Source organism: Ursus americanus, chromosome 24, assembly GCF_024610735.1.
Source record: "Ursus americanus isolate L20-20 chromosome 24, mUrsAme1.1.p, whole genome shotgun sequence".
NCBI lineage: Eukaryota > Metazoa > Chordata > Mammalia > Carnivora > Ursidae > Ursus > Ursus americanus.
The window spans coordinates 41,193,128-41,218,086 of NC_142150.1; the positions used below are offsets into that span (position 1 = coordinate 41,193,128).

A 24,959-nucleotide genomic window follows, 5' to 3' on the forward strand; every position below is an offset into this window, starting at 1 on the left:
CCGGGTTGGTCGCGCGCCTTCTTGCGGATAAGATGGCGGCCGAGCATCCCGAGCCTCCCAAAGGAGAGTTGCAGCTGCCGCCGCCGCCACCTCCTGGGCACTATGGCGCTTGGGCTGCCCAGGAGCTTCAGGCCAAATTGGCAGAGATCGGAGCTCCGATCCAGGGTGAGGAACTCGGGAGGTCAAGAGCCGGGGCAGCGTAGGCCTAGGGAGAAGCGGAGCCTGGTTACCCCGGAGACCCCGGGGCAGGGGGAGGGGCGGAGGCGGACCGCTGGGGCTTGACTTGGTCCCTCTGGCCTGCTCGCCCTGACCTACCCTATTGATCCTGTGCTTTGCCCAGCAGGGAGTCGCGAGGAGCTGGTGGAACGGCTGCAGACCTACACCCGCCAGGTAAGTGCTGGTGGCGGGACGTCGGGGTAGGCCGAGTTTCGGGAGAAGGCCTTCATGATCCCTCGCCACTTGGTTTTAGCTCTTTACGTAGCTCTGCAGAGCAAGCAGGGGTTTGCTCTTTCTGCTTGTTCTTGCCATTACCTGACCAGTTGTAATTGTTTCTATATATGTCGGTCCTCTCCAGTGCCTACCTCAAGCTTTGGCAGAGAGGCACTGGGTACATTTTGTTGAATGAATGGGAGGGAATGTCGTTTTGTGGAACAGCTCCTCTTAGACTGATGTGGGGTCCTTTCTCTTTTGCAGACTGGCATCGTGCTGAATCGGCCAGTTCTGAGAGGTGAAGATGGGGACAAAGCTGCTCCCCCTCCCATGTCGGCACAGGTAAGGAGGTTGTTCCACTTTGTAAGATGACTTCTCTTCAGGGTAGTCTCTCTCACATACAGCGTATTGAGGATGCAACTTAACAGATTGGGCAGGGAGAAATGGGAGCTCTTCAGTTCTCCCTTGGTCCTGATCCTTATCTCCTTACCCAGTGTCTGCTTCTCCAAATTCTACCTGTCATTTAAGGTTCAGCTTAAATGATCTGGAACCTGATTTGATTCTCTTTCAGCTGGAAAGAACTCTTTTTTTGCCTTCCCAGGGCACAGTTCGGATTTTGTTCAGTGACATTAAGGCTCATTCCCTGATTTGATTTCATAGCTTTTAGATTTAGTGAATCATTTTTGGGACATACTGGCTCCAGTTTATTTAAGTCTTCTCAACTTCCATGTCCTTTCTGAGTCAGGATTTGAATTTTTCTCTAGGACAATGGCTCTGGCCTGGGAACTATTGACTTTTCTGTGTGGGATGAAGAGTTCCCAGGTGGCCTTTAGAGGTGTCCTCAAATTTCCTGAAATTGTATGCAAAATCTGTGCTCATGTTTTTCTGGGGAGAGAGTCGATAGCTTTCCTTGATTGGTGTCCCAAAGTTAGCATTCTGTTCTATCGGTATTGCTACCGAGTATTCTTTTCTTGTATGCAGGAATTATTTGTCATTTGACTTTGAATCCTAGCACCTGGCTCATAGTTGATCCCTAGCAAACGTTTGCAGTAGGTAAACATTTCCTAGTTATGTTCACATTTTTTTCCACAGCTTTCTGGGATTCCCATGCCACCACCACCCATGGGACTCCCCCCTCTGCAACCTCCTCCACCACCCCCACCACCTCCACCAGGCCTTGGCCTTGGCTTTCCTATGGCAGTTGGACCCCGCCCACCAAACTTAGGGCCACCACCTCCTCTCCGGGTGGGTGAGCCTGTGGCTCTGTCAGAGGAGGAGCGGCTGAAGCTGGCGCAGCAGCAGGCAGCATTGCTGATGCAGCAAGAGGAGCGTGCCAAGCAGGTAGGGCAGGTGGCAGCTTCCGTGTGGGTCTCATCAGGGTCCTAAGGGGGAAGTGGAGCCTCCGAGAAAGCTAGATCCTGGGGCTGATCCTTCTGGGAAGGTCTGGACCCAAGACTGGAACATGGGCCCTCGGCTGGAAGAGGACCCCAGGAAGCAGAGTTGTGGCAGCCTGGCCTGAGGGATAGTGATGTGCTGATGTGAGCTTGTTTTCTTTTTTAAGCAGGGAGATCATTCACTGAAGGAACATGAGCTCTTGGAGCAGCAGAAGCGGGTAATGCCTCCCAGCCTTTGGCTTGATGGTCCAGTCCATTGGCTGTCACTTCTAGTGCTTAGTGTCCCAAATGAGATGCACCATGCAAGTTTTCCATGGAGGTTACCTTATCCTTAAGTTCCAGTATCTTCTAAATAATCCCATCTTTTCTGGAGCCTAGGGATTGGTAAACTACAGACTGTGACCTGATTTTGTATGGCCTGCAAGTTAAGAATGGTTTTTGTACCTTTAGGGGACTGTTAAGAAAAAAAATTAGCAAACCAAGAACATACTACAGCCCTTGCAACGGCCCATAAAGTGGAAGATAGTTATCATTTAGCCCATTACAGAAAAAGGTTGGTGATTCCTGTTAGTCTTATGTGATATCGTTTTAGGTACCTACGAGTGGATCCTGGATTTATTTAGTCAGTTGTATTGGATTTATACTAAACGTGGTAGGTGTAGTTAGAGAATGATACAGAAGACATTCACTCTCAGAGGGGCGTCCTATCAGTTGTTCCACAGTGCGTTCCTGGGAGTGTTAGGAAATAAGCGTTAACAGGAATAGATATGAAATTATTTATGAAGGGCTGTTTTTGCCTAGATTGTGCTAGATCTTGAGGAGCAGGTGTAAGAAAAGAAATCGTGTTCCTTAGAAATAACTTAAACTCTTGGGGGAAGAAAACTCTTGTTAAAAAATAGAGGGCTGTGTGTAGCTAAATGTTAAATTCTCTGTTAGAAATCAGGAGTTTCCTGGGTTTTTTTGGTGTTATTTCCAGGGGTTTTCTTTTATGATGAGAAGCCTCCTCCCTTTGGATCAGTAGCCTGGAAGGGTGGGGGTGGTGAGGATATCCAAACTCAAGTGGAACCTGATTGTTCTCCTTGGGCCTATTGGCTAAAAGCCTGCATTTGCCAGAGGCTGTCTGCCCAATGGATTTCTAAGCTATCTTCACTCCCACGTCTCTCTTATAGGCAGCTGTGCTCCTAGAGCAGGAACGGCAGCAGGAGATTGCCAAGATGGGCACCCCAGTCCCTCGGCCCCCACAAGACATGGGCCAGATTGGTGTTCGCACTCCTCTGGGTCCTCGAGGTAAGACCCTGGAAATGGAACGGAAGGGAAAGGAATGTGTTTGAAAAATTCTAAACATAAGAACGTATCCTATAAAGTGCATACAGTTCAGTGAATTGTCACAAACTGAACAACTTGTGCAACCAGCACCGGGACCAAGAACCAAAATACTAATACCTCAAAAGCTCTCCCCGGCTCTCTTCTAGCCACCCCTCTCCCTAAGGGTGACCATCACACTGACCTTTAACAAGGAAGGTAATTTTTAAAATGCGGGTTTTGTCTCTTCTGACATTGGATTTCTTTCTTCTCACAGTTGCTGCTCCAGTGGGGCCCACTCCCACTGTTTTGCCCATGGGGGCCCCGGTTCCCCGGCCTCGTGGTCCCCCGCCACCCCCTGGAGATGAGAATAGAGAGGTGAGATTGGTGATTTCTTTCTAGGTACAGGAGAGTGTGGTTTAGGAGGGGACTGTTTCTGAATTTTTAGAGAAGGATTCTGAGAGAAGATAGGAGGACTTCCAGGGGTGGGGGGGGGGGCGGGTATTTAGTTAAAGTGTATATAGATAGGGCAGGAAGTAGGGTTTGGGAGACATTTCTGGGGCAGGGTTCTGAGGTTCACCCTGATGGATGCTGAGGGATGATTGGGTCCAGTTAATATTGTTGCTACCTGCTGTTTACATCACCTGGCTGGCAGCCTTTCTAGTACAAGAGGTAGAAATCCTGAGATCATCTCCTCTGTCTGGGTTGTCTCTTTCAGATGGATGACCCCTCTGTGGGACCCAAGATCCCCCAGGCTTTGGAAAAGATCCTGCAGCTGAAGGAGAGCCGCCAGGAAGAGATGAATTCTCAACAGGGTGAGTCCATTGTGTCCCAAGGGCTGCAGGGCAGAACCTGGAGAGGCCGAGGCTGAGTCTGCATTCTTCCATCCCTTTCCTGAGGAGGCTTTGAGGGAGAAACGGGCCCTTGGTAAAGAGGAGTTACTGTGGGCGAGTGGCAGGGTACCAGTGCAAGGAGACTGATGCCCGCCTTTCTCCCTTACAGAGGAAGAGGAAATGGAAACAGATACTCGCTCGTCCCTGGGCCAGTCAGCGTCAGAGACTGAGGAGGACACCGTGTCTGTATCCAAAAAAGAGGTATGGGATGGAGCCAAGTCTGGAAGGAGTGTCAGGAGATGGTATTTGGGCACTAAAGTAACACCAGTTCGAGGTGTTCAATAAATAGTAGCTGCTGTTTTGTGTCAGTTCCTGTCCTAAGCATCTTACAGATATTTTGCATTTAATTGTCATAAATCCTTGGAGTTCAGAGCATTATGTGTGCCTGCGTCTTAGAGCTGCAAACATTTAGGTTCTGAGAGGTGCAGGAATTTGCCGAGAGGCACACAGATTGTGAAGAGCAGAACTTTGGAGTCAGACTTCAAGGCTTCTTTCCTCTGTCACTTGGGGAAATCGGATGAGGAGATTAGGGGGCAGGCAAGGTGCTTGGATTTTCTGACCCAGTTGGTTTTCCGTCTTTTGCAAGAAAAATCGGAAGCGGCGGAACCGAAAGAAGAAGAAAAAGCCCCAGCGGGTTCGTGGGGCGTCATCTGAGAGCTCTGGGGACCGAGAGAAAGAGTCTACCCGGTCCCGTGGCTCTGACTCCCCGGCAGCTGACGTTGAAATTGAGTATGTGACTGAAGAGCCTGAAATTTATGAGCCCAACTTCATCTTCTTCAAGAGGATTTTTGAGGCTTTCAAGGTACAAGGAGCCCCTCAGTGGGAAGGGGCAGGGCTGAGCAGGGAATGGGCGGGGATGGGGAAAGACAGGGTAAGGAGGGCATCTTTTCAGTGCTAGGTTCAGGAACTGGGGGGGAAGGGGGGGAGCAAAGGGCTGGGATTTCCATATTGTCTGCCTCCTCAGCTCACTGATGACGTGAAGAAGGAGAAGGAGAAGGAGCCAGAGAAACTTGACAAACTGGAGAACTCTGCGGCCCCCAAGAAGAAGGGCTTTGAGGAGGAGCACAAGGACAGCGATGACGATAGCAGTGATGATGAACAGGTGAGGCCCTCATGCGCCTGGTGGGGAGGTAGGGCCTCGGGACGGGTGGCTGAGATGCATGCAGTGAGGGACCATGGTGAACCTCTGCAAAGGAGAAACCCTTTGGGATGAGCCGGGCAGTGCGATTCACACCTACTAGTCCTGTTCAAAAGAAACGATGTTTTTGTTGTAGGAAAAGAAGCCAGAAGCCCCCAAGTTGTCCAAGAAAAAGTTGCGCCGAATGAATCGCTTCACTGTGGCTGAACTCAAGCAGGTGAGACCCGAGCTGATGTAGCACATCCTAGAGCATGGCTGGGAGACCACATGAGAAGCTCCTGAAAATGCACGAGGTTTTGTTTTGGAGGTCGGGAGGGGGGCTTTGAAGGAGGCCTGGGTGACTTAGGCACGTGTCCTCTGAGGAAGGGAAAGAGAAAGTTTTAGATCTGAGAGTTAGGGCTTTCTAGTGGCATGTTCCTGTGTTTTCCAGCTCGTGGCTCGGCCTGACGTTGTGGAGATGCACGATGTTACAGCACAAGACCCCAAGCTCTTGGTTCACCTCAAGGCCACTCGAAATTCTGTGCCTGTACCACGCCACTGGTGTTTTAAGCGCAAGTACCTGCAGGGCAAACGAGGCATTGAGAAGCCCCCGTTTGAGCTGCCGGACTTCATCAAACGCACAGGCATCCAGGAGATGCGGGAGGCCCTGCAGGAGAAGGTAAGGGATGGCCAGAGCTCAGATCTGCCCTGGAGATCGACGTCCTTTAATGGCAGCTTATTTCAAAATTGGAAATGTGGTTCCCGAAGTCAGCCTTCTTGTTAATTGTCTAATGATCCGTTCTTCAGAAGTCAGCACTGCGTGTGACAGAGGGCGGGAAGGGTGCAAGGAAAATACATCAGCTCGTGAAAGGCAGACCTGGCCTCAATGTTAGAGTTAGCTCTCCTGCGCCATGCTGAGATTTCTGATTCCACGCGGTTCCGTTTCCCCCCTTGTCTCCTCATTCCTCCTCTGCGTGCACTTTAGCCAGCTCTTTGATCTGCACACGGCGACTGCTTTTCCTGCAGGTGGCTTTTGGCTGTGTCTGCAGTTCCCTGTCCCAGTGTGAGCTTGATGCACTTTGTGGCTAGAGATTCATGGTGGTTATATAACTTCTTAGATTTAAATTTTTAAGTTAAATACTTTGAGTAGGTAATACTTGTGTGTACTGCAAAAAAATTCAGGAGGTACAAAAGTACATGATGAAAACTGCCTCTCAGACTCTAGTCACCCAGTTCTGTCCAGAGGCAGCTAATGAGGTCAGTCTGTTGATCAGAGGGCTTGAAAAGATATTTGTCAATGTACATAGCAGAAGATAATTTTATATGATACATCCATTTTGTTCAACATGGATTATGTAATTTTGAGGTGTTCGAGCTGGAAGGATTTTGGTGACTTCTGGAATGAGATACATGAGGTTTCCCTTTACTTTCTTTTTTAAAGATTTTATTCATTTATTTGAGGGAGAGAAAGCGAGAGAGCACAGGTGGAGGGGCACGGGCAGAAGAAGAGGAAGCAGACTCCCTGCTGAGCAGGGAGCCTGATGTGGGACTCAATCCCAGAGCATGGGAATCATGACCTGAGCTGAAGGCAGGTGCTTAACTGACTGAGCCACCCAGGTGTCCCTCCCTTTATTTCTTTGGGAGCAGGGAGCCAAATCTATAAAGAGCCGAACTTGGTGAATATCCTTTATGACCTGTTTTCTGGCATTCTCCACAGGAAGAACAGAAGACCATGAAGTCCAAAATGCGAGAGAAGGTTCGGCCCAAGATGGGGAAGATTGACATTGACTACCAGAAACTGCATGATGCTTTCTTCAAGTGGCAGACCAAGCCAAAGCTGACCATCCATGGGGACCTGTACTATGAGGTTCGGGTGCAGGGGCTTGGGAGAAAAGACTGGGCCTTTGGTCACAGCTGTGTAACTCTTGGTTGGAAAGGCTTTTCACGTTGGTACAGTGGCTCCTCTCCTCAGCCTTAGAATTGTTTCTTAACTCCCCTTGGATGGAGTGGGATTTGAAATCTTAAAATGAGGTAGGTTTTTTTTGGGAGGAGAGGTTCAGTCTATGTCTTTAAAGTGATGACTGGATAAGGGGCAGAGGCGCCAAGTTGTAGATGCTTTTAGGAAAACAGTATTGAGGATGGGAGAAAAGTTTTTATTTTTTTTCCTGATCCTTGAAATAGCAGTCACCACAATATTAGGGAGTTTTTGAGGTGGAAGGATCTTGGAGATCATCCTGTCGAGTGCCCTCATTTTGCAGATGAGAAAGGAGGTCCTAAATCTGGCCATGTTTTAGTGGGTTAATGTCGGCACTGGGAGTCTTGCTTCTCCCCTCCTTCCTGGCCTTTATTCCTTTCCCTACTCTAGCCAGGGAAAAGAGTGATGGAAGCAGCAGGCACTAGGGCAGCTCTCAGTGGGATTTTGTATCTGATGTGGATTGGGACTTCTCATCTTTGTTCCCCTATCCTCTTGCTGTTGAATTCCCAGTGTGTGTCTGGCATTCATAGTGCAATGTGCTCTGCTTTTTTCTCAGGGGAAGGAGTTTGAGACACGACTGAAGGAGAAGAAGCCAGGAGATCTGTCTGATGAGCTAAGGATTTCCTTGGGGATGCCAGTAGGACCAGTGAGTGCCAGTTACCTGACTGGGGAAGCCAAGAAGAGGGTGGGAATTGGGGGCAGAAGGGAGACAAAGGACAGGGTTGGGCAGATGGTATCCTGTTCTCTTTTTCCTGCAGAATGCTCACAAGGTCCCTCCCCCGTGGCTGATTGCCATGCAGCGATATGGACCACCCCCATCGTACCCCAACCTGAAAATTCCTGGGCTGAACTCGCCCATCCCCGAGGTGAGCACTGGTCTTTCATTCTTAGCTGCCTCTGCTTTTTAACTGGAAGATGATTTTTTGGGGGGGGGGGGAGGTCCTTCTCTCATCCCACCCCACCATGTCGCTCTGTCTCTCTCTCTTTTTTTTCCCCCAAGAAAAGAGTAGTAGTTTTTGTTGTTAAAAAACCTGACATGCTCACCATAAAACAGTCAATGAGAATTGACAAGTCCAAAGATGAGAACAAATCACCTATAATTCACCATTCAGAAATAACCAGATTTAAAATTTGGTGAATGTGTTTTCAGATACCTCTTTGATATATACATGGCTGGACAGATGGAAATAATTTTATCTCAAGAAGGGCATTACACTTTTATTTTTAAATATGAAGCATTGATTTAAAGAAATTTTAATAGATAGCAAAGTCATTAAAGTGAAAAAGACGTAATTGTTAAACTTTAGGTAAAAATTTCTGTCCCTTTAAAGACATAGATTTTAAAAGCTTCCCAAAGTTGGGGAAAAAACAGTAAGAAGTTAAGAGTCCTGTTTTTTAAAGTATGTGATTTACTTTCAGACAGCATGGACTCTGCCGTGAAGGCTGAGGTTTATGTCGGCTCTCTGCCTCCCATCTCCCCATCCTATCATCTCTGGATTTTTGTTGCTTACTGCTTTTGCTTTGTAATGCTTTGTAACATTTAATCCTTCTCTGAAATCATAATTTCCAGAGTTGCCAAGCACTAGTTTTGTGCTTTGTGGTGTGACTTTTCTCCAGGGTTTCAGTCTTTGCTCTGGAGCTTAGTAGTGGAACTGACTTGAAGTTGGTCTCTTGCAGAGCTGTTCCTTCGGGTACCATGCTGGTGGCTGGGGCAAACCCCCAGTTGATGAGACTGGGAAACCACTCTACGGGGACGTGTTTGGAACCAATGCTGCTGAATTTCAGGTATAGGCCATGGTTGTCTTACTTCAGGTCATGAAGTGTAGAGGTGGTTGGTTTATAGATTAATTATTAGGGAGCTGGGTGTTCGGAAGTTCAGAATCTGGAAAAGGGCATGAGCTTTCCTAAGATGTGACTCACTTAAGTTCTGCGCTAGAATATGAACTCTCTGTAGGCAGAGATTATTGTCTGTTTACTTTTATATCCCTTCAGTTTGCAACAACTTGATATGTGCTATAGGTACATAGTAAATGTTTGCTGAATGACTGAATGATCTGTTTCAGACCAAGACTGAGGAAGAAGAGATTGATAGGACCCCTTGGGGGGAGCTGGAGCCATCTGATGAAGAGTCTTCAGAAGAAGAGGAAGAGGAGGAAAGTGATGAGGATAAACCAGATGAGACAGGCTTTATTACCCCTGCAGACAGGTGGGGAGAGCAGAGTCTGTCTCTAAAGTGGTCTGTCATTGGGGGCCTTCTCTTTACTCCAGAGCTTGTTTCTCTCTTCGAAGTGGCCTCATCACTCCTGGAGGGTTCTCGTCAGTGCCAGCTGGAATGGAGACCCCTGAACTCATTGAGCTGAGGAAGAAGAAGATTGAAGAAGCGATGGACGGGTGAGAGAAACAGGCAGGGCTGAGCGGGAAGGTCTTCCTCTTCCCTTCGGCCTCTGGGTTGGGCAGCTGACTTGTCACCCCCCTGTCCCCACCTTATGAACCAATTATGGAACACCCAGCTCTGTGCCCGGCACTGCTCTAGGCAGTAAAAAACACAAGGCGAGCAGTTCATCAGAGAACAAGGTGATTTCAGGTAGGGATAGGATGGTGAAGCAAAGTCAACTAGGTAATGGGATGTGGAGGGATTTGGGTGGTGGGAGGATCTTTGGGAAGGTCTCACTGAGGTATTTGAGCCGAGAGCTCAGTGTGAGGAAAGATCTCAGCACAGGATGATCTGGGGCAGAAGTAACCGTGAGTACCTAAGACAGGCATGGGTTTCTCATAGTCTTGCAATGGAAACTCTCTTACTAGGTATGTAAATGTGTGGGATTAAGTCTTCTTGATGAATTGATCCCTTTTTCCTGAGGTGATCTGCTCTTTGCCCATTCCACGTTTTTGTTCCATTTTCCCATTTGCTTACGTTTTAAATTAATTGAACATTTTTTTGATGACTCCATTTTATCTCCTTTATTGACTTATTAAGTGTAAAGCTCTGTTTTATTATCTTTAGTGGTTGCTGTAGGGTTTATAGTATCCATCTTTATCACAGTCTACCTTCAAGTGATATTACCACTTCTGGGGAGTAGTGAACATCTAACAGCAGCATACTTCCATTTCTCTCTTCCCAACCTTTGCACTGTTGTCATGGTTTTTTACTTTGACGTGTTATAAATCTTACACTATGTGGATATTTTTGTTTAAATGGTCAGTTGTCTTTTTTTTTTTTTTTGAAAGTTACCTTTTAGAGAGATTTGAATAATTTGTCCTACGTTAACTCATGTAATTATCATTCTCCGTGTTCTTTCATTTCTTTGTGTACGTCCAGGTTTCCATCTGGTAGCATTTTCCTTCCACCTGAAAGGCATCCTTCAGCATTTCTTGTTGTGGGTCTGCCAGTCATGAATTCTTTCAGTGTCGGCAGTCTAAAAACTTCTTCGTTTGTCCTTTTGAAAGATTTATTTAAAATTTTTTTTGGTTTTATTTAAATGTCCTTTTGAAAGATTTTTTATTTTGGTCAGGAATATGCTTCTAGGTTGACAGTAATTTTCTACCATTAGTACCTTATTTTGGGGTGGGGGTAGGGCAGAGAGAGAGGGAGAGAGAGAATCCCAAGGGGGCTCCATGGGGCTTGATCTCACAACCCTGAGATCATGACTTGAGCTGAAGTCAAGAGTCAGACACTGAACCGACTGAGCCACCCTGGTGCCCTTTCCAAATATATTTTCTGTTCCCTTTGCTTTCTCTTCTCCTTTGGCAACTCCAGTCATATATGTGTTAGGTCTCTTGAAGCTGCCTTCCGGCTCACTTATCCTCTGTTCATTTTGAAAATATCTTTTTTCTTTGTATTTCCTTTTTTTTTTTTTTTTTAAAAGATTCATTTATTTGAGAGAGAAAGAAAGAGTATGAGCGGGAGGGGTAGAGGGAGAGAGAGAGAGAGAGAGAATCCCAAGCAGACTCCACGCTGAGCACAGATCTTAATGCGGGGCTTGATCTCATAACCCTGAGATCATGACCTGAGCCAAAACCAAGAGTTGGACACTTAACTGACTGTGCCACCCAGCTGCCCCACATGCTTGTTAATTTTTGATTGAAAGCCAGACTTTGTAAAATTCACTTTATTGGGGTGCAGGGATCTTTTACATTCTTATAACGCTTGTTCAGGTTTGTTTAGGCTCACAGTTAAGGTACTTGGAAACAGTTTGATTCTCTCAGGTCTTGCTTTTCAGGTTCCTGAAGCAGGACTGAAGCAGTGTGCAGTCCTCTCCACTACAAGGCACAGGACATTCTGTATACTCTACCCAATGCCCTGTTAATCAGGAGGATTTTTAATCAGGCTAGTGAGTTAGGCACTGTTCCCAGTCCCATGTGGGCAGCAGGCACTGTTGCCATAGCCCTTCTGGGTGGTTCTTTCCCCAGCTCTGGTACTTTACTCACCTGAGTACTGAGGAGGACCCTCTATCGGTCTCTCAAGTTCTCAAGTCTCTGTGCTGCTGTCTCTTCTCTAGGACTCTGCCCTGTGATCTCTAGCTGCCTTGGTCTCTCTGGAGTTCAGCTTCATCCCTTCAACTCAGTCCGCGCGAGTCCTCTGGGCCCTACATGGGCTCCCCCTCCTTGTTCTATGGCCTGCAGACTCTCTCAATGCAGTAGGCAGAGCAACTGAAGGACACACCTTATTTGTTTCCTGTCTCACGAGTTACTCTCCTTTGCTACCCTCTGTCCAGTTACTTGGAGATCTTCGTTTCATGTGTTTTGCCCTTTGTTTTTTTGTTTTTTGTTTTGTTTTTTTTGGTTGTTTCAGATGGGAGGGTAGATCTGGTCCCTGTTACTCTTTCTGAAGAAGTCTCAAGCTTTGCATATTCAAGGAAGAAAAGAAGGGTCCTGTGGTTGGAGTATAGTGAAAAGGGATTAAGTAAGGGACCAGATTATGAACCTTTATTTTTTTTTAAAGATTTTATTTATTTATTTATTCGACAGAGATAGAGACAGCCAGCGAGAGAGGGAACACAGGCAGGGGGAGTGGGAGAGGAAGAAGCAGGCTCATAGCAGAGGAGCCTGACGTGGGGCTCGATCCCACAATGCTGGGATCACGCCCTGAGCCAAAGGCAGACGGTTAACCGCTGTGCCACCCAGGCGCCCCTGGATTATGAACCTTTAGATCACGTAGGGAAGTTGGGTTTATTTAAATAATCAGAAGCCTCAGAGGATTTTGAGCAAAGGAATGACAAAATCTGAGCTGTTTTAAGGTGTTAACTCTGGCTGCTATGTGAGAATAGATTGTTACCCCTTCCAGGGGGAGAGGTAGGGAGAGGTCTGGGTTGATATTGGTAGATTTGCTCTTGTGTTTTGAGTGGAATGATTGAAATACGTGGCAAGACTGGCTCAGGTGGTTCTTGCACCATAGGAGGTACTGGAAGTTTGAGTTCTCTATGTTAGAACTCCAGGTACAACTTTGGGCAGGAGCTGTTGTCTCTTTTTCTCCTGCCATCTTCTCTGTACAAGAGTTCTTCTGGAAACATTCAGTCTGACTCTTAACCCTTCTTCACATGTGGGAATATTGGTCTCTGATCCTCTAAACTTGGTTCAGAGGATCCTTTAACTCAGTCCCTGTATTCCTTCCAGGCTGTATTTCCTGGAATCAGCACTGCTCCATCCCCTTCCCCACTGACCCAGTCCTTTCCTCTTATGAGTCTCTACGACCTGCAGAGGCAGCCTAGGCATCATTTTTCCTCTGGGTGTCTTGGTATCTCTCTGGGAGCTGGGTGGAGGTGCTGCTTGAGTTCTCTTTGCTTCCCCTTCTGGAGACCCTTACGTACCTTCCGTTTTGGGCCTGACTCCATTGTCCTTTGCAGAAGCGAGACACCTCAGCTGTTCACTGTGTTACCAGAGAAGAGAACAGCCACCGTTGGGGGAGCCATGATGGGATCAACCCACATCTATGACATGTCCACAGTGAGCACTCTTTTGGGGGCTGGGAAAGGGGGCAGAAACGAAGTCTTCTAAGCCTCTCTGTAGATGACAAGACTCTGATCCCTTTTCTAGGTGATGAGCCGGAAGGGCCCGGCTCCTGAGCTACAAGGTGTGGAAGTGGCCCTGGCACCTGAAGAGTTGGAGCTGGATCCCATGGCCATGACCCAGAAGTATGAGGAGCATGTGCGGGAGCAGCAGGCACAGGTGGAGAAGGAAGACTTTAGTGACATGGTGGCCGAGCATGCTGCCAAACAAAAGGTAGGAGGTCACCGGGGAGCCCAGCTGGGTGTGAGCCAGGGACTAGGTACCAGGGACTCCCTTTTTCAGTGGCGTGTCCTCTGGGAATTAGGGTGTACTCCGTGTCTGCTGCCCTGAGCTTCCCTGGTGCTGGAAACCTTAGAAATCCTCTGGTGGGCTGCCCTCTTTAAAGATGATGAAACTAAGGCACAGGGAGAACTCATGCAAGCCTGAGAATCCAGTTTTAGCACTTTTTCCACAGACCTATGTGGCTGTCAGGCTGCCCACTCTTGTCTTGGGGGCCAGTGGGTTGTTTCACCTGTTGTAACCTGTTTCTCTTTCTCTCCTCTAGCAAAAGAAACGGAAAGCTCAGCCCCAGGACAGCCGCGGGGGCAGCAAGAAATACAAGGAGTTCAAATTTTAGGTCCCCCTCACACACCTGGCTCTCCTTTAGGCCCTTTGTCTGGATGCTTGGGCTTTACACATGGTCCCCAAGAGCCAGCTCTCCCACAATTCCCAAGGACTTGTCATTTCATGTTCTTATTTTAGACCTGTTTTGTAAATAAAGCTGTTTCCCAAGGAAAGAGATGCATATGTAACACTTCTGATCCTCCTTCGTCTCTTAATCCTCTCATGTAAAAGGACCAAAACAGGCTTTTTCTGCAACTTCAGGGCTGCCCCAGTGACCAGAGGCACGCTCCTGGATCACATGTTGCAGTTGAGACTAGTGATAAATTCAAAGCCAGGCCAAAATTGTGTCTTACCACTGCCTGCTTTTGTGAGAGGGCTCTCCAGGAAGTACCTCTAGGTCTGGTTCGACCTTACCACTTTGTCCTTGGGGACTAAAAATAGCCAGCTTAGCACCCTGGCTGGGCTGAGGAAGTGCAGTGGGCTTGGGAAGTAGGCCAGGTCAGGCCTTCCTAATAGACCTGTGGCCCAGAGAGTCCCAAGTCCATACCTGGGAGAGAACACAGCTCAAAATCTAGATTGTCCTGAGTCCATGTGAACTCCTGAGTGGTTTCAGTCATCCAGTCTCTCGGTGTGGGGTGGTGGGTGGGGGGCTTGCTTTCTCCAGGTTCTAGTCCTCTGGTCCCAAGAAGTCTTCCCAACAGGCCAGGCAAGGTTGGACTTCAGGGGCCCAACAGGCATTTGCTGGGTGGTGAGGAGAGAAGTCATACGCTGTTGTACTACTGGTGTTGCTTTGCCCTAAGTGCACCAACCAAGGTACCCATGTCAGGAGGCTTCAAGATGGTTTTTGGAGGTGACGGATGGGGGAGGTGAGGGGTAGTGTGGGAGATCCCATGTTGGACGTGGCAGTTGATTGAGCTAGGTTTTGGGAGGAGTAGGATGTTAAGAGATAAAATGGTGAAGCAGAGAAAACATTACAGGTGGAAGAAACTGAGGGCAGGGATGGGGGGCCCTGGAACTATATAATGCTAATTTGGAGGAGGGGTGGATCCAGATGGGCCAGGGCTCAGCTTTATATTTCACCCCTGCAAGGGCCTTTTGGACTCCATGTCCCTGAGCCGATGCGCCTATGGTGGAGAGAAGAAGGGATGGAAACTTCACGGCCCACAGGAGTGTGGGCCGACCACTGGGTAGCCATGGCTCCCTTTGTAGATCGTGAAGAAACCCCGGGGCGGCAAAGCGGGGGGCCAGCTAGGCTGGTGCGACGCGGGCTTCGGCCGGCGGCCGCTTCTACCTCGGCTCTAGGGATCCGAGGGGCCCGAGGCGCGCTCCCGCGGCAGCCCTCCTCCTGGCCGGGGCCGCGCCCCGGAAAAGCGGAGTTTCCGCTGGCCTGGCTGTTGCTGCGGAGAGGACGACGGGGGAGGGGAGGACCGGGCCCGCTGGCTGCTGCCCGCGCCGTGGATTTGAGGGCAGGGTCCGGCCGGGTTCGTGAGCGAGGGGAGCGCGGGCAGCTAGGGAGCGAGGGGAGCGCGCCCACAGGCTCGCCAGGGGCGCGAGCGCGAGCTCGGGCCCCGCCCATCGGCGCTGGGTGGGGCCGGCGCCAGCCAGAGCTCCCCGCCCCCCCGGACACGCCCACCCAGTGTCTCGGCGGCGCGAGCCGCAACAGGCAGCGGCTGGCGAGCGCGAGGACCGCGCGCCGAGAGGCCCCGCGCGTGCGTGCAGCCTCTCGCTCGCTCGCTCGCGCGCTCGGGCGGGCGGGCTGAGGAGACGAGCCGATCCCTCGCCGCCGCCGTGGGAGAAGCCTGGGCGTCCTCTCGGCGTCGCCCGGATCCCCATAACCCCCGCGCCCCCTACCCCCGGCCGGGCCATGGCTGAACGCGGAGGGGCGGGCGGTGGTCCTGGAGGCGCCGGGGGCGGCAGCGGCCAGAGGGGCTCTGGGGTCGCCCAGTCCCCGCAACAGCAGCAGCCGCCGCAGCAGCCGACGCCTCAGCAGCCGACGCCCCCCAAGCTGGCCCAGGCCACCTCGTCGTCCTCGTCCACCTCGGCGGCGGCAGCCTCCTCCTCGTCCTCGTCCACCTCCACCTCCATGGCCGTCGCGGTGGCCGCCGGCTCCGCGCCTCCCGGCGGCCCGGGGCCAGGCCGCACCCCCGCCCCGGTGCAGATGAACCTGTACGCCACCTGGGAGGTGGACCGGAGCTCGTCCAGCTGCGTGCCCAGGTGAGCGGCGGGCGGGGTGACCGGGCCCTCGGGGCCGCAGGGCCGGGTCTGTGACAGGCCCCCGCCTTCTCATTCCTCCCCGTCCCAGAACCCAAGGGAGCGCCCCCTCCCTGGATTCCCCCTGGCTGCCCGGCCTGGCTCCTGCCTGGCCTCCCGGGACTCCTCCTGCGGGGACCCCGCCCTCTCCTGGCAACCCCACCTTCTGCCTCGGCCCGGGACCACCCTTTTCCCCTCCCCGATTGGGGCCTTCTGGACTCTCAGCCCGGGGCCTTCTCTCTCGACGATCTGACCGAATCCGGCCTTCCTGACGGTCAGTTTCCCTGCGAATGTCACAGGCTCTTTTCCCTGCCTCGTTGGCGCCCGTGGGCTGTACATATGTTACATAGATGTGGTATAGATGTCTTTTGATGTTGTTATTTCCCAATATACTCAGCGTGTGCCAAACTCCGTTGTCACCTTCTGCCAGGTAAAGCCCAGAAAGTAATCCTCGAGGTTTCTAGTTTTCAATACGCGCACGTTCATTTGTGCTTCAGGTTACACACAGTCGGTCCTGGCCTCTGTGCTCTTGTAAAAGTCCTATTTAGTGTGTCTTTAAGTGTATTTTTCATATACAGTAGCTAGTAGCTAGTCACAAATTCTCCTAGCCCTGGAGGGCTACATAAAATTACTGCCTGGTTCCTTAAATTCAATCCATTCCTGTGTCTGTTGGAACCATCTGGGGACTTTCCTTTCATTGGTAAAATATGCCTGAGTTTGTGATGTTTTCTGTTTCTGTATTGGCAAAGCAGTCTTTCTTTCTCCAACTCTTCGGGGACAGTGTGCAGTGTCTTACAGTTTACCCTGGGAACAGACACTGTGGAGCTGGTTTCACCTAGTAAGCCCAGATAAGTGCCTAGAGGTGATCTTTTTGTCACCTCTAAACTGAGCCGATTCTGTTGCCTTGGAGTTTTGAACTCGCTCCTTATTCTGTTAGCAGCCTTGGGTAGATGGATGTGTAAGTGGGGGTTAGGAAGTATTGTCAGGTTCCAGTCTCAACTCTATTTATCTCCCCCTCCCTTTATTTTGCATCATTTCTTGCAAACAAAATTACACACACACACGCACGCATGCACACAGAGATACCTCCTAGATAGGATATTTTACAAAATGATGAAAAGTACATTTCTATACTTGACTCAGCTTAAGAAATAGAGCATTATAAATTATGTCGAAGCCCTCAGGATGCCCCTTCCTGACCATATCCTCTACTTCCCCCCACAAAGGTAAACACTATACTGAATTGTGTGTTTATTATTTCCCTTGTCTTTTAAAAATAGTTTTATTGCATGCGTGCGTCTCTAAACAATATTTTTTAGTTTTGAGTGTTTTTGATATTTATATTAAGTGCCATCATACTGTATGTGTTCTGTGAATTAATTCAGTTGTGTTAGTGGGTTTTAACTGAGCATTAAGCTTGTGAGACTTGTTAGTGGGGTATAGCGACTCTAGTTTAAATATTTTCACTAACGGATAGAATTTCATTGTATGAATATATCATAATTCTCATTTTGGTGAACATTTGGGTTGTTTCTTGTTTGTTAACAGGAGCGGTAATGCTTTAAATATTTTTGGACTCCTGGTGTTCCTTGCAAAAGTTTCTTTTGGTTGGCTTTATATTTAGGGGTAGAATTGCTGTTTGTGGAGTATACATCTGAAACTTTTTTTAGATAATGCTAAATTGTCTTCCATTCATGCCCCACTCTCCCCTCCCCTTACTCTTCATGTCCTTTGTGTTTCAGCATTCACTTCACTGACTTACACTTTCTTTTTTCTTTGTCTTTCCTTCAGAGTAATCAGAAGCCACGATAGTTTAGTTTGCTTTGGCCAGTGCCCTAGCACAACACCAAACTCAAGTGGGAGTTTAGTGTGTAATGGTCCTTAGCAGGCTTCTCTCTTTCTAGGTAGGTCCATCTATAGTCGAAGTATTTTAATCTTCCTCTTTCAAACATAAAAGCACTGTACCCTTACCTGCCTTGGTCCAGTGTTAGTAATACATGCTTGCCCATTCTTCCTTCACATCTATCGCTATGTTTGATTGGTGACATTTGGACAACTGCTTTTTCTAGCTTGTTAGATTAAAAAAGCATTGAGCCAACTGGGAAGAAGCTGCTGTGCAACAGAAGGAGATAAATAAAATCACTGATTGCTGTTGATTTTTTTTTTTTTTTTGGGGGGTCTGTGCTTATTGGTCACTTAAAAGTCCATGTAATAAATTATTAGCCCAAGAAACAGCCTTCCATCCTGAGTAATTGGGCAATTATTATGCTGACTTGGTGTGAGAGGCTTAGGTTGGCTTGTTGTTTTCACCTGCTGGGAGCATGCAGTTATGTCATGTCTACCAACCAGTCCTTGAGATTGTCAGCTGTCCTGCTCTGACTTTGTTTTTCAGCTATCACCCCTGTGCCTCCCAGCTCCTTGTGGAACACTTGTGCTCTTTGGAGCATGCTGTTTTATCTGCAGGATGGAAAATAACACCCTGTGGGGAGAAAATGTCCTGCTATTGGCCCTTCCAATTACTAGAGTCATCTGGTTAATTTGAGGTCTCCTTGTTTACTTGTTCATGTTTAGAATATATTGGCAATGTGCACCCTGTGTGTAGCATTCTCTCTATAGCCTAGGATTAACATTCTTGCCTCATGTAACTTAAATGAGACACAAGCATGTAATATAAATGCACTTAAGAAATGTAAACACGATTGTGGATTTAAGGCTTTATATATATTTTAACTTTTTAATGGTTGAAGATAATACCTATGGTTGGCTTTAAAATAACTAAATTGTTTTATTCATTGACATTTTTACCAGCATTTTTTAAAATTAAAAGATTAATAAATGTCCATGATTAGAAATTCAAGCAGTACAGAAAGATGGAAATTTTAAGGGAAAAAGCCCCCAGTCTTGCCTCTGTTTTCACTCTCCGGAGGTAATCACTGGGAAATACAGTTGGCTTTTAAGATTCTGTTGTAAGCAGGTGGGTCTCTTATAGTTCATGAAATTCACAGCTTTAGAAGTTGACATTGTTTTCTCTCCATACTAAGTAGTGCTTCCTCTGCTATGGCCCATGTACTGGCTAGTGGTGTGGCAACATTAGAGGCAGGTGGCATGTTGCTTGATGTTAAGGGAAGAGTTCATCGTTGATCCCTTCTCTTTGGTCCTTGTATGGTGAAGTTTTCCCTGATGTTCTTTTCTCTTTTTGAGTTACTTCAGTAGGGGAGGCAGAAAAATTATTGAATTTCACAGGTGTACAAAATTTTCTCAGTGGCATAAAACCAATTATTGGGAGATAAAATGTGTTCTGCTATATCACTTACAAACTGTATCACATTTGTCTTTGAGTACAGAGCACATCTGCATATCCTTATCTGTATGTGCTCTTAGGGAAAGAGTTCAGGAGTTATCAGTCACATTTCTCCTTAGACCACATATTTTTTTTGATTGGGTACCCAAGTTAAGCCTTATTGAATAAAGCTGTTAGAACCAAAGGAGGTGGCCATGGCTAAGTTGGTATGACTAGTCTGCAGTAGAAGTGTTACTTCCATCAAGACACTTAGGGACAGTTGCCCTTCTAACCATGAAAGCACTAGGCAAGCCAGGATATATTATTCTTATATTCTTATTGTGTGCCAGAGCAAACTCTTCCACACCTCTAGTTTTTTTATCCATTGATTGGGAATACTTTTGCTTGCCATTCATTCTAAAATGTGAGTGAAATAAAGACAAAATAGGATCTATAGGTCTATAAGAGAAAGTACTTCTTAAATGATAGATATGAAATTGATCAAATAAGAGAGACCTGGTGAAATTTCTGTTATTTCCCTAGCATTAAAAGTCTTAAAAGCATATTCGTATCTTAGAAGATTTGAGTTTCACATTGTGAGTGTTGTAATAGAATATCCTCTCTATCAGGGTAATATTATCCATTGTCCCTGTGGAAGCTCAGATTCCTTAAGTCAGAAAGAGAATGACTTTCACAGAGTCCATTTTACATGTATCGATTTACAGATCTTTTGGGCACCTTAGTGGTTATGTGATTTCTTTTTAAACTAGTTTTCCAGTTTCTTAGCTGAGCCAATAAGCTGCTACTGTTACTGTGTGTGTTTGCCTTAGCGTGCATGAGGGAGGTACAAGTAAGAATATGGGGTGGGTCTTTTCACTGCCTCAGCTCAGGAAGCTTGTCCTGTTTTAGCCTGGACTTGAAGGTTTAGTGTGTTCTCCGAAATTTGGAGTTGGCTTGGCTTCCATCTGCAGCATCACATTCTGGGAGTACTTTAGGCATCTAGGGTAGCTGTGGGAATGCTCATAAGAGTTGGTCTTTTTCCAGTGTGGGTTCAGAGTAGTATTAGGGCTCTTGAGAAAAGATAGTTTGAAGTTGGTCTTAGAATGTCTTTCAGAGGCCCCTTGGGCTGGATTGAGTGAGGTGGTTTGGTTTTAGATTGGCAAGCATGGACAGAATCCTCCCTTCTCTAGGCCTAGTTGGAAGAATAACCAGCATAGCTTCTGATGGTTTTAGAGAATCAAGAATCAAGATCTAGAGTATTTTCTTCTTCCTGCCATTCACAAGGCAGTTGTCTGGTTAGAAAGCCTGCTGGACCTGCATCCCTTTTACCTTATTACAAACCAGAGAAGAGCTGCAGTCACAGCTCAGGGAGCTGCTTAAACAGACCTATACCTGGCCTCTACCTTGGGTAGAGAAGTAGAGTAGAAGAGCAGTAGAGAAGGCCAGTAAATGATGATAAATTGTTACTTAGCTTATGTATCTTCCAGAAAACAGTTTGTGAAAGCATTCCATTTGACATCCAATTAAATCTTAACATCATAAGCTGTTTTATCTTTAAAGCTGTGTTGTCCAATACAGTAACCACTAGTTGCTATTTAAGTTAAGATTAATTAAAATTGAATAAAATTTAAAATTATCTTGCTTAGTTGTATTAGCTGCATTTCGTGTCACACTAGTGACATGTGGTTAGTGGCTTCCGTATTAGACAAGGCAGATCTAGAACATTTTCAGGACCACAGAAAGTTCTATTAGATAACACTATTTTTTTAAAAATATTTTATTTATTTATTTGTCAGAGAGAGAGAGAGTGCGCGCACAAGCAGGGAGAATGGCAGGCAGAGAGAAGCAGGCTCCCTGCTGAGCGGGGAGTCTAATGTGGGTCTCCATTCCGGGACCCTGGGATCATGACCTGAGCCAAAGGCAGACGCTTAACCGACTGAGACACCCAGGTGTCCCTAGATAACACTATTTTAAAGAGAAGATTGCTTAACCATGATATTTCTAGTATTAATATCTGTGGTTTCTCCTTATTTATTTAATTACGCTGAATATGTTTGCCCTCGTCCAGATTATTTTAAAATGTCCCTTTTCTTCATTATTTCTAGGACCTGTTAGTTTTCCTCTGTTAGTTGTTCCTTTTTAAATGTTTTTACGTTTTAATCTGCTCACTTCTTTGTAGGGAATTTGCTTCCTGTTGCCTGTCTGCCATTTGTTTCCCACAGTTTCAGGTCTTACCCAGTACCTATTGAGAAAACTGTCTGGAGACATTCTAAAATGGCTTTTAGGGGCACCTGGGTGGCTTAGTCGGTTAAGTGTCTGCCTTCTGCTCAGGTCATGATCCTGGGGTCCTGGGATTGAGCCCCATATTGGGCTTCCTGCTCAGTGGTGAGTCTGCTTCTTTCTCTCCTTTTATCCCTCCCCCTGACTTGTTCTCTCTTCCTCTCTTGCTCTCTCATAAATAACTAAAATTCTTTAAAAAAAAAAAGTGGCTTTTTAGATGGTTAGATTAGGTGTGATATTAATTTTTGTCCTTATTTTTTGTGGTGATCTCTAAACCTTATATGATATACAGGTATTACAAAACAGACCAGTGACTGTTGTTTTAAAAATATATATTTAAAAATACATATCAACTTTCTTTGATTGTATACTTTAAAGAAGTGAACTTCATAAATTTTATATTGGAATAAGGCTATAAAAAAAGTACATATTGAATGGATGAAGACATGGGGGACTAAAGTTTTACTCCACTCATTACCTTCCTTTCTTGCTTCTAGAATCGATTATTCGTTTTTATTGATAGTAAATGTGGTGAATGGGGAATGTTCTAGATGCTGTTTCCCCTGTGGTGGGTGGTTGACAAAGTAGTATTGAAAATGGCACAATTATTTATTTGTTTGTTTAATATTTATGTAGATTCTTTTTTTTTTTTAAGATTTTATTTATTTATGTGACAGAGAGACAGCCAGCGAGAGAGGGAACACAAGCAGGGGGAGTGGGAGAGGAAGAAGCAGGCTCCCAGCCGAGTAGCCCGATGTGGGACTCGATCCCGGAACGCCGGGATCACTCCCTGAGCCGAAGGCAGACGCTTAACGACTGCGCTACCCAGGCGCCCCTTTACGTAGATTCTTATAGGTAATTAAGAGTTTTAAGGTGAGAATCTCTGAGTTTAGTTGTAGCTTCACACATTTTTCTCACCCTGAATACGGTCCTTCCTTTTTTCTCTTTGGGAGCAGTGGTCCTTGCCAACTCCCAGATAAACCCTTTCAGCATTCACAGTACTTCTAGTTCTGTGAACATGACACTAGGTAATATCCATAGAGTATTTTGGCAAAAAAATTTTAGAACTGTGATGTGTATTTAGAAATTACACTGTAATTTATGTGTTTTTTAGTGGCTCAACACAGATAAAGGTAGATATGAAGGGAATGATGTTTTAAAACTTGATTCCTACTAGAGGAATACCTGTTCCTCTGTTTGTGGACTGTGTAACTCTTCCAAATGACAGCTTGCTTCTCAAAACCTTACCGTGAGCAAGATTTCCACCAGGTCGCATTGTGGATGTAATTGGCTTATGAATTGTCCCTGAGGAAATTTAGATTGATTATTGTGCTTAGACATAAAAAGGTTCTTTTTCTTTACCGTTGTTCTCCAAAACATTGTGTGTGTGTGTGTGTGTGTGTGTGTGTGTCTATCTTGAGTTTTCCTTTTGTTCCTCTTTTCATAGGTGAGCTAGAGATTCTTTGTAGCAGGTTTTTTTTTGGTTTGTTTTTTAATAGTATGGAAAACACAAAAGGCTTAGGACATCAGTTGTCATTTATTTGTTCCTCCTCACTGACCTTTTCCTGTCTCCTGTTTAAAAACGCCAAACGGCTTCAAGGTTTATAGAGCAGCTTTATCCTTCCGTTTCTCTGTATTACAGTACCTCTCAAACCACATTGCATTCTACTGTTTGTAATTCTACCCATCTTTTGTCACCCTAGTTTCCTCCCAGAGTGTAACCACTAGTAGCAGTTCAGGGTGATGTTTCAAAAGAAAATCAGATTATGTCACTCCCTTCTTCATAATCTTCCCAGTTCATTCATTTAGCAAATGTTTATAGACCAGCTGGTCTCCTTGATCTCATAAGTATACATTCTAGTGGGTGAAGAGGTAAGTGACACTATCAAATAACTTTTCATCATACTTAGAATAAAACCGCTCTTCATGCCTTAGAAAAGACTTTAAGATGTGACCCCTTTCTGTGTCTTTGACCTTATCTTCTGTCATTCTCCACTGTGCTCACTTGGCTCAGGGCAAGCTGGGCCTAGACGTGGTCACCTCTGCCTTTGGGCTTTTGCACTTGCACCTGGGATGCTTTGTCCCCACACTTGTGAGTGTCATTCAGGTCTCAGTTAATCTACCACCTTGGAAAGCTACCCTTACCTGCCTGTTACATTCTGGAAGTTTATAAATCTTCACAGTTAGTTACTATCATCTGAAATAATCCTATTCATTTATTAGTTACCTTATGAATACCAATGAATACATTTATCAAATGAACGGTGCCTTTTTATAATGTTTATTGAGTGAATATTTGTTATACACAATTCTTTCGTTCAACAAATACTTTTTGAATCGTTCTCTGTGCAAGCAGTGCTGTAGGTGCTGAGGAAACGGCGGCAAACAAGTTGACAAAATTCATTCTCTCCTAGAGTATACATTTAGGTGGAGGGAGACAGATAATAAACAAATAGTTATATTTATAATAAATAGGTAATGAGTGAATGCCATGATGAAAAATAAAGCACAGTGAGCGAATTGAGAATGTTGGAGGAAGGGTTCTTTTGGATAGGGTGGTCAAAGAAGGTCTCTGGTGAAGTGACATTTGAGCTGATGCCTGAATGAAGTGAACCAGACTAATCGAGCATTTACTGTGTGTCACAATCACCATTAGAGGCAAGTACTGAGATCCCTTTCCCAGAAAGGGAAATCAAGGCCCAGTGAGATGAAGGCATTTTTTAAGGCTACACTGTTTAGAGGTAGGTGGAGCTGGGATTTGTCTCATGACTCATGATTATCTGACACCAGAATGGTTTCTCTGTTTAAACTTGGTGTTCCTCAAGCCCTGCTGGTTCTCATTGTTGACAAATAATATTTAATGTTTATACTTTGTCATGTTGGAATTACAGAATGCTGCTCTATTACCAAATTATAGAAAGCAAGAAACTTAACAGCAGAATGGCTGTAAGTACCAGTTCTGGAGCCAGTTAGCCAGGATTTTAATCCCGATTCGGTCGTTTACCACTTAGTGATTTGGGCAAATTATTTAACCTCTCTAATGCTTTAATTTTCTCATCTGCAAAATGGGCCTAATAATTGTCCCTACCCCTCATTAATTATGAGGATTAAATGAGATTAATACAAGTAAATGCTAATGTGGCACATATAAAACTTAAAAATAATAGCTGTTACTACTATTACTATTGCTATCTTTATTGCCAATCCAGCTTCTCTGTCTCTCCCTGATACCCCTCCAAAAACCGCTTTCTTTCTGGAGACAGGGCAACTTGGTTGATATTATGTTTTCCTCAGTGGGACCATTATAAGGTCTTGGGTTCACATTAGGCACAGATCCTGCCAAATCCCAAGCTTAAAGTCAAAATAAAATATTTTGGTTTTCTGAAGCAGTAGCTGGATCGGGGGATCCTGTTTCTACATCCTGCCAGCTTAT

At 46.3% G+C, this 24,959-nt stretch overlaps 2 protein-coding genes across 5 annotated transcripts in view; both read left to right on the plus strand.

The window, feature by feature from the left end:
* On the plus strand, nucleotides 1-13,889 carry SF3B2 (splicing factor 3b subunit 2). Of its 3 annotated transcripts, none has more exons than XM_045775900.2 (22): nucleotides 1-165; nucleotides 341-390; nucleotides 694-771; nucleotides 1,522-1,770; nucleotides 1,991-2,041; nucleotides 2,993-3,110; nucleotides 3,403-3,503; nucleotides 3,844-3,940; nucleotides 4,128-4,219; nucleotides 4,605-4,820; nucleotides 4,983-5,120; nucleotides 5,293-5,373; nucleotides 5,587-5,814; nucleotides 6,853-7,002; nucleotides 7,667-7,756; nucleotides 7,869-7,976; nucleotides 8,788-8,895; nucleotides 9,174-9,316; nucleotides 9,400-9,501; nucleotides 12,951-13,050; nucleotides 13,141-13,326; nucleotides 13,658-13,889. In XM_045775900.2, the coding sequence occupies exons 1-22, from the start codon at nucleotides 33-35 to the stop codon at nucleotides 13,727-13,729; spliced, it is 2,691 nt and encodes an 896-aa protein (XP_045631856.1). In that variant the 5' UTR covers nucleotides 1-32; the 3' UTR covers nucleotides 13,730-13,889. The 3 variants fall into 3 exon arrangements, with proteins under 3 accessions (XP_045631856.1, XP_045631858.1, XP_045631857.1); XM_045775902.2 differs by having other exon boundaries at nucleotides 1,994-2,041; XM_045775901.2 differs by having other exon boundaries at nucleotides 344-390.
* A 1,474-nt stretch (nucleotides 13,890-15,363) lies between these two features.
* PACS1 (phosphofurin acidic cluster sorting protein 1) overlaps nucleotides 15,364-24,959 on the plus strand; it is a 141,576-nt gene continuing 131,980 nt past the window's right edge. The window contains exon 1 of one of the 2 annotated variants that reach the window (XM_087855045.1): nucleotides 15,364-15,930. In XM_087855045.1, coding sequence (XP_087711171.1) covers nucleotides 15,581-15,930 — 350 coding nt within the window. In that variant the 5' untranslated portion in view covers nucleotides 15,364-15,580. The remainder of the gene's footprint in view (nucleotides 15,931-24,959) is intronic. The other variant, XM_045775898.2, reaches the window with a different exon arrangement.

What these genes read in the sequence shown, in the direction of transcription:
- SF3B2 (XM_045775900.2), top strand. Translation starts at nt 33, where the DNA reads ATGGCGGCCGAGCATCCCGAGCCTCCCAAAGGAGAGTTGCAGCTGCCG. An exon ending in ATAGCAGTGATGATGAACAG is followed by an intron (nt 5,121 to 5,292) that starts GTGAGGCCCTCA and finishes TTTTTGTTGTAG; the next exon opens with GAAAAGAAGCCAGAAGCCCC. An exon ending in ATGGGGACCTGTACTATGAG is followed by an intron (nt 7,003 to 7,666) that starts GTTCGGGTGCAG and finishes CTTTTTTCTCAG; the next exon opens with GGGAAGGAGTTTGAGACACG.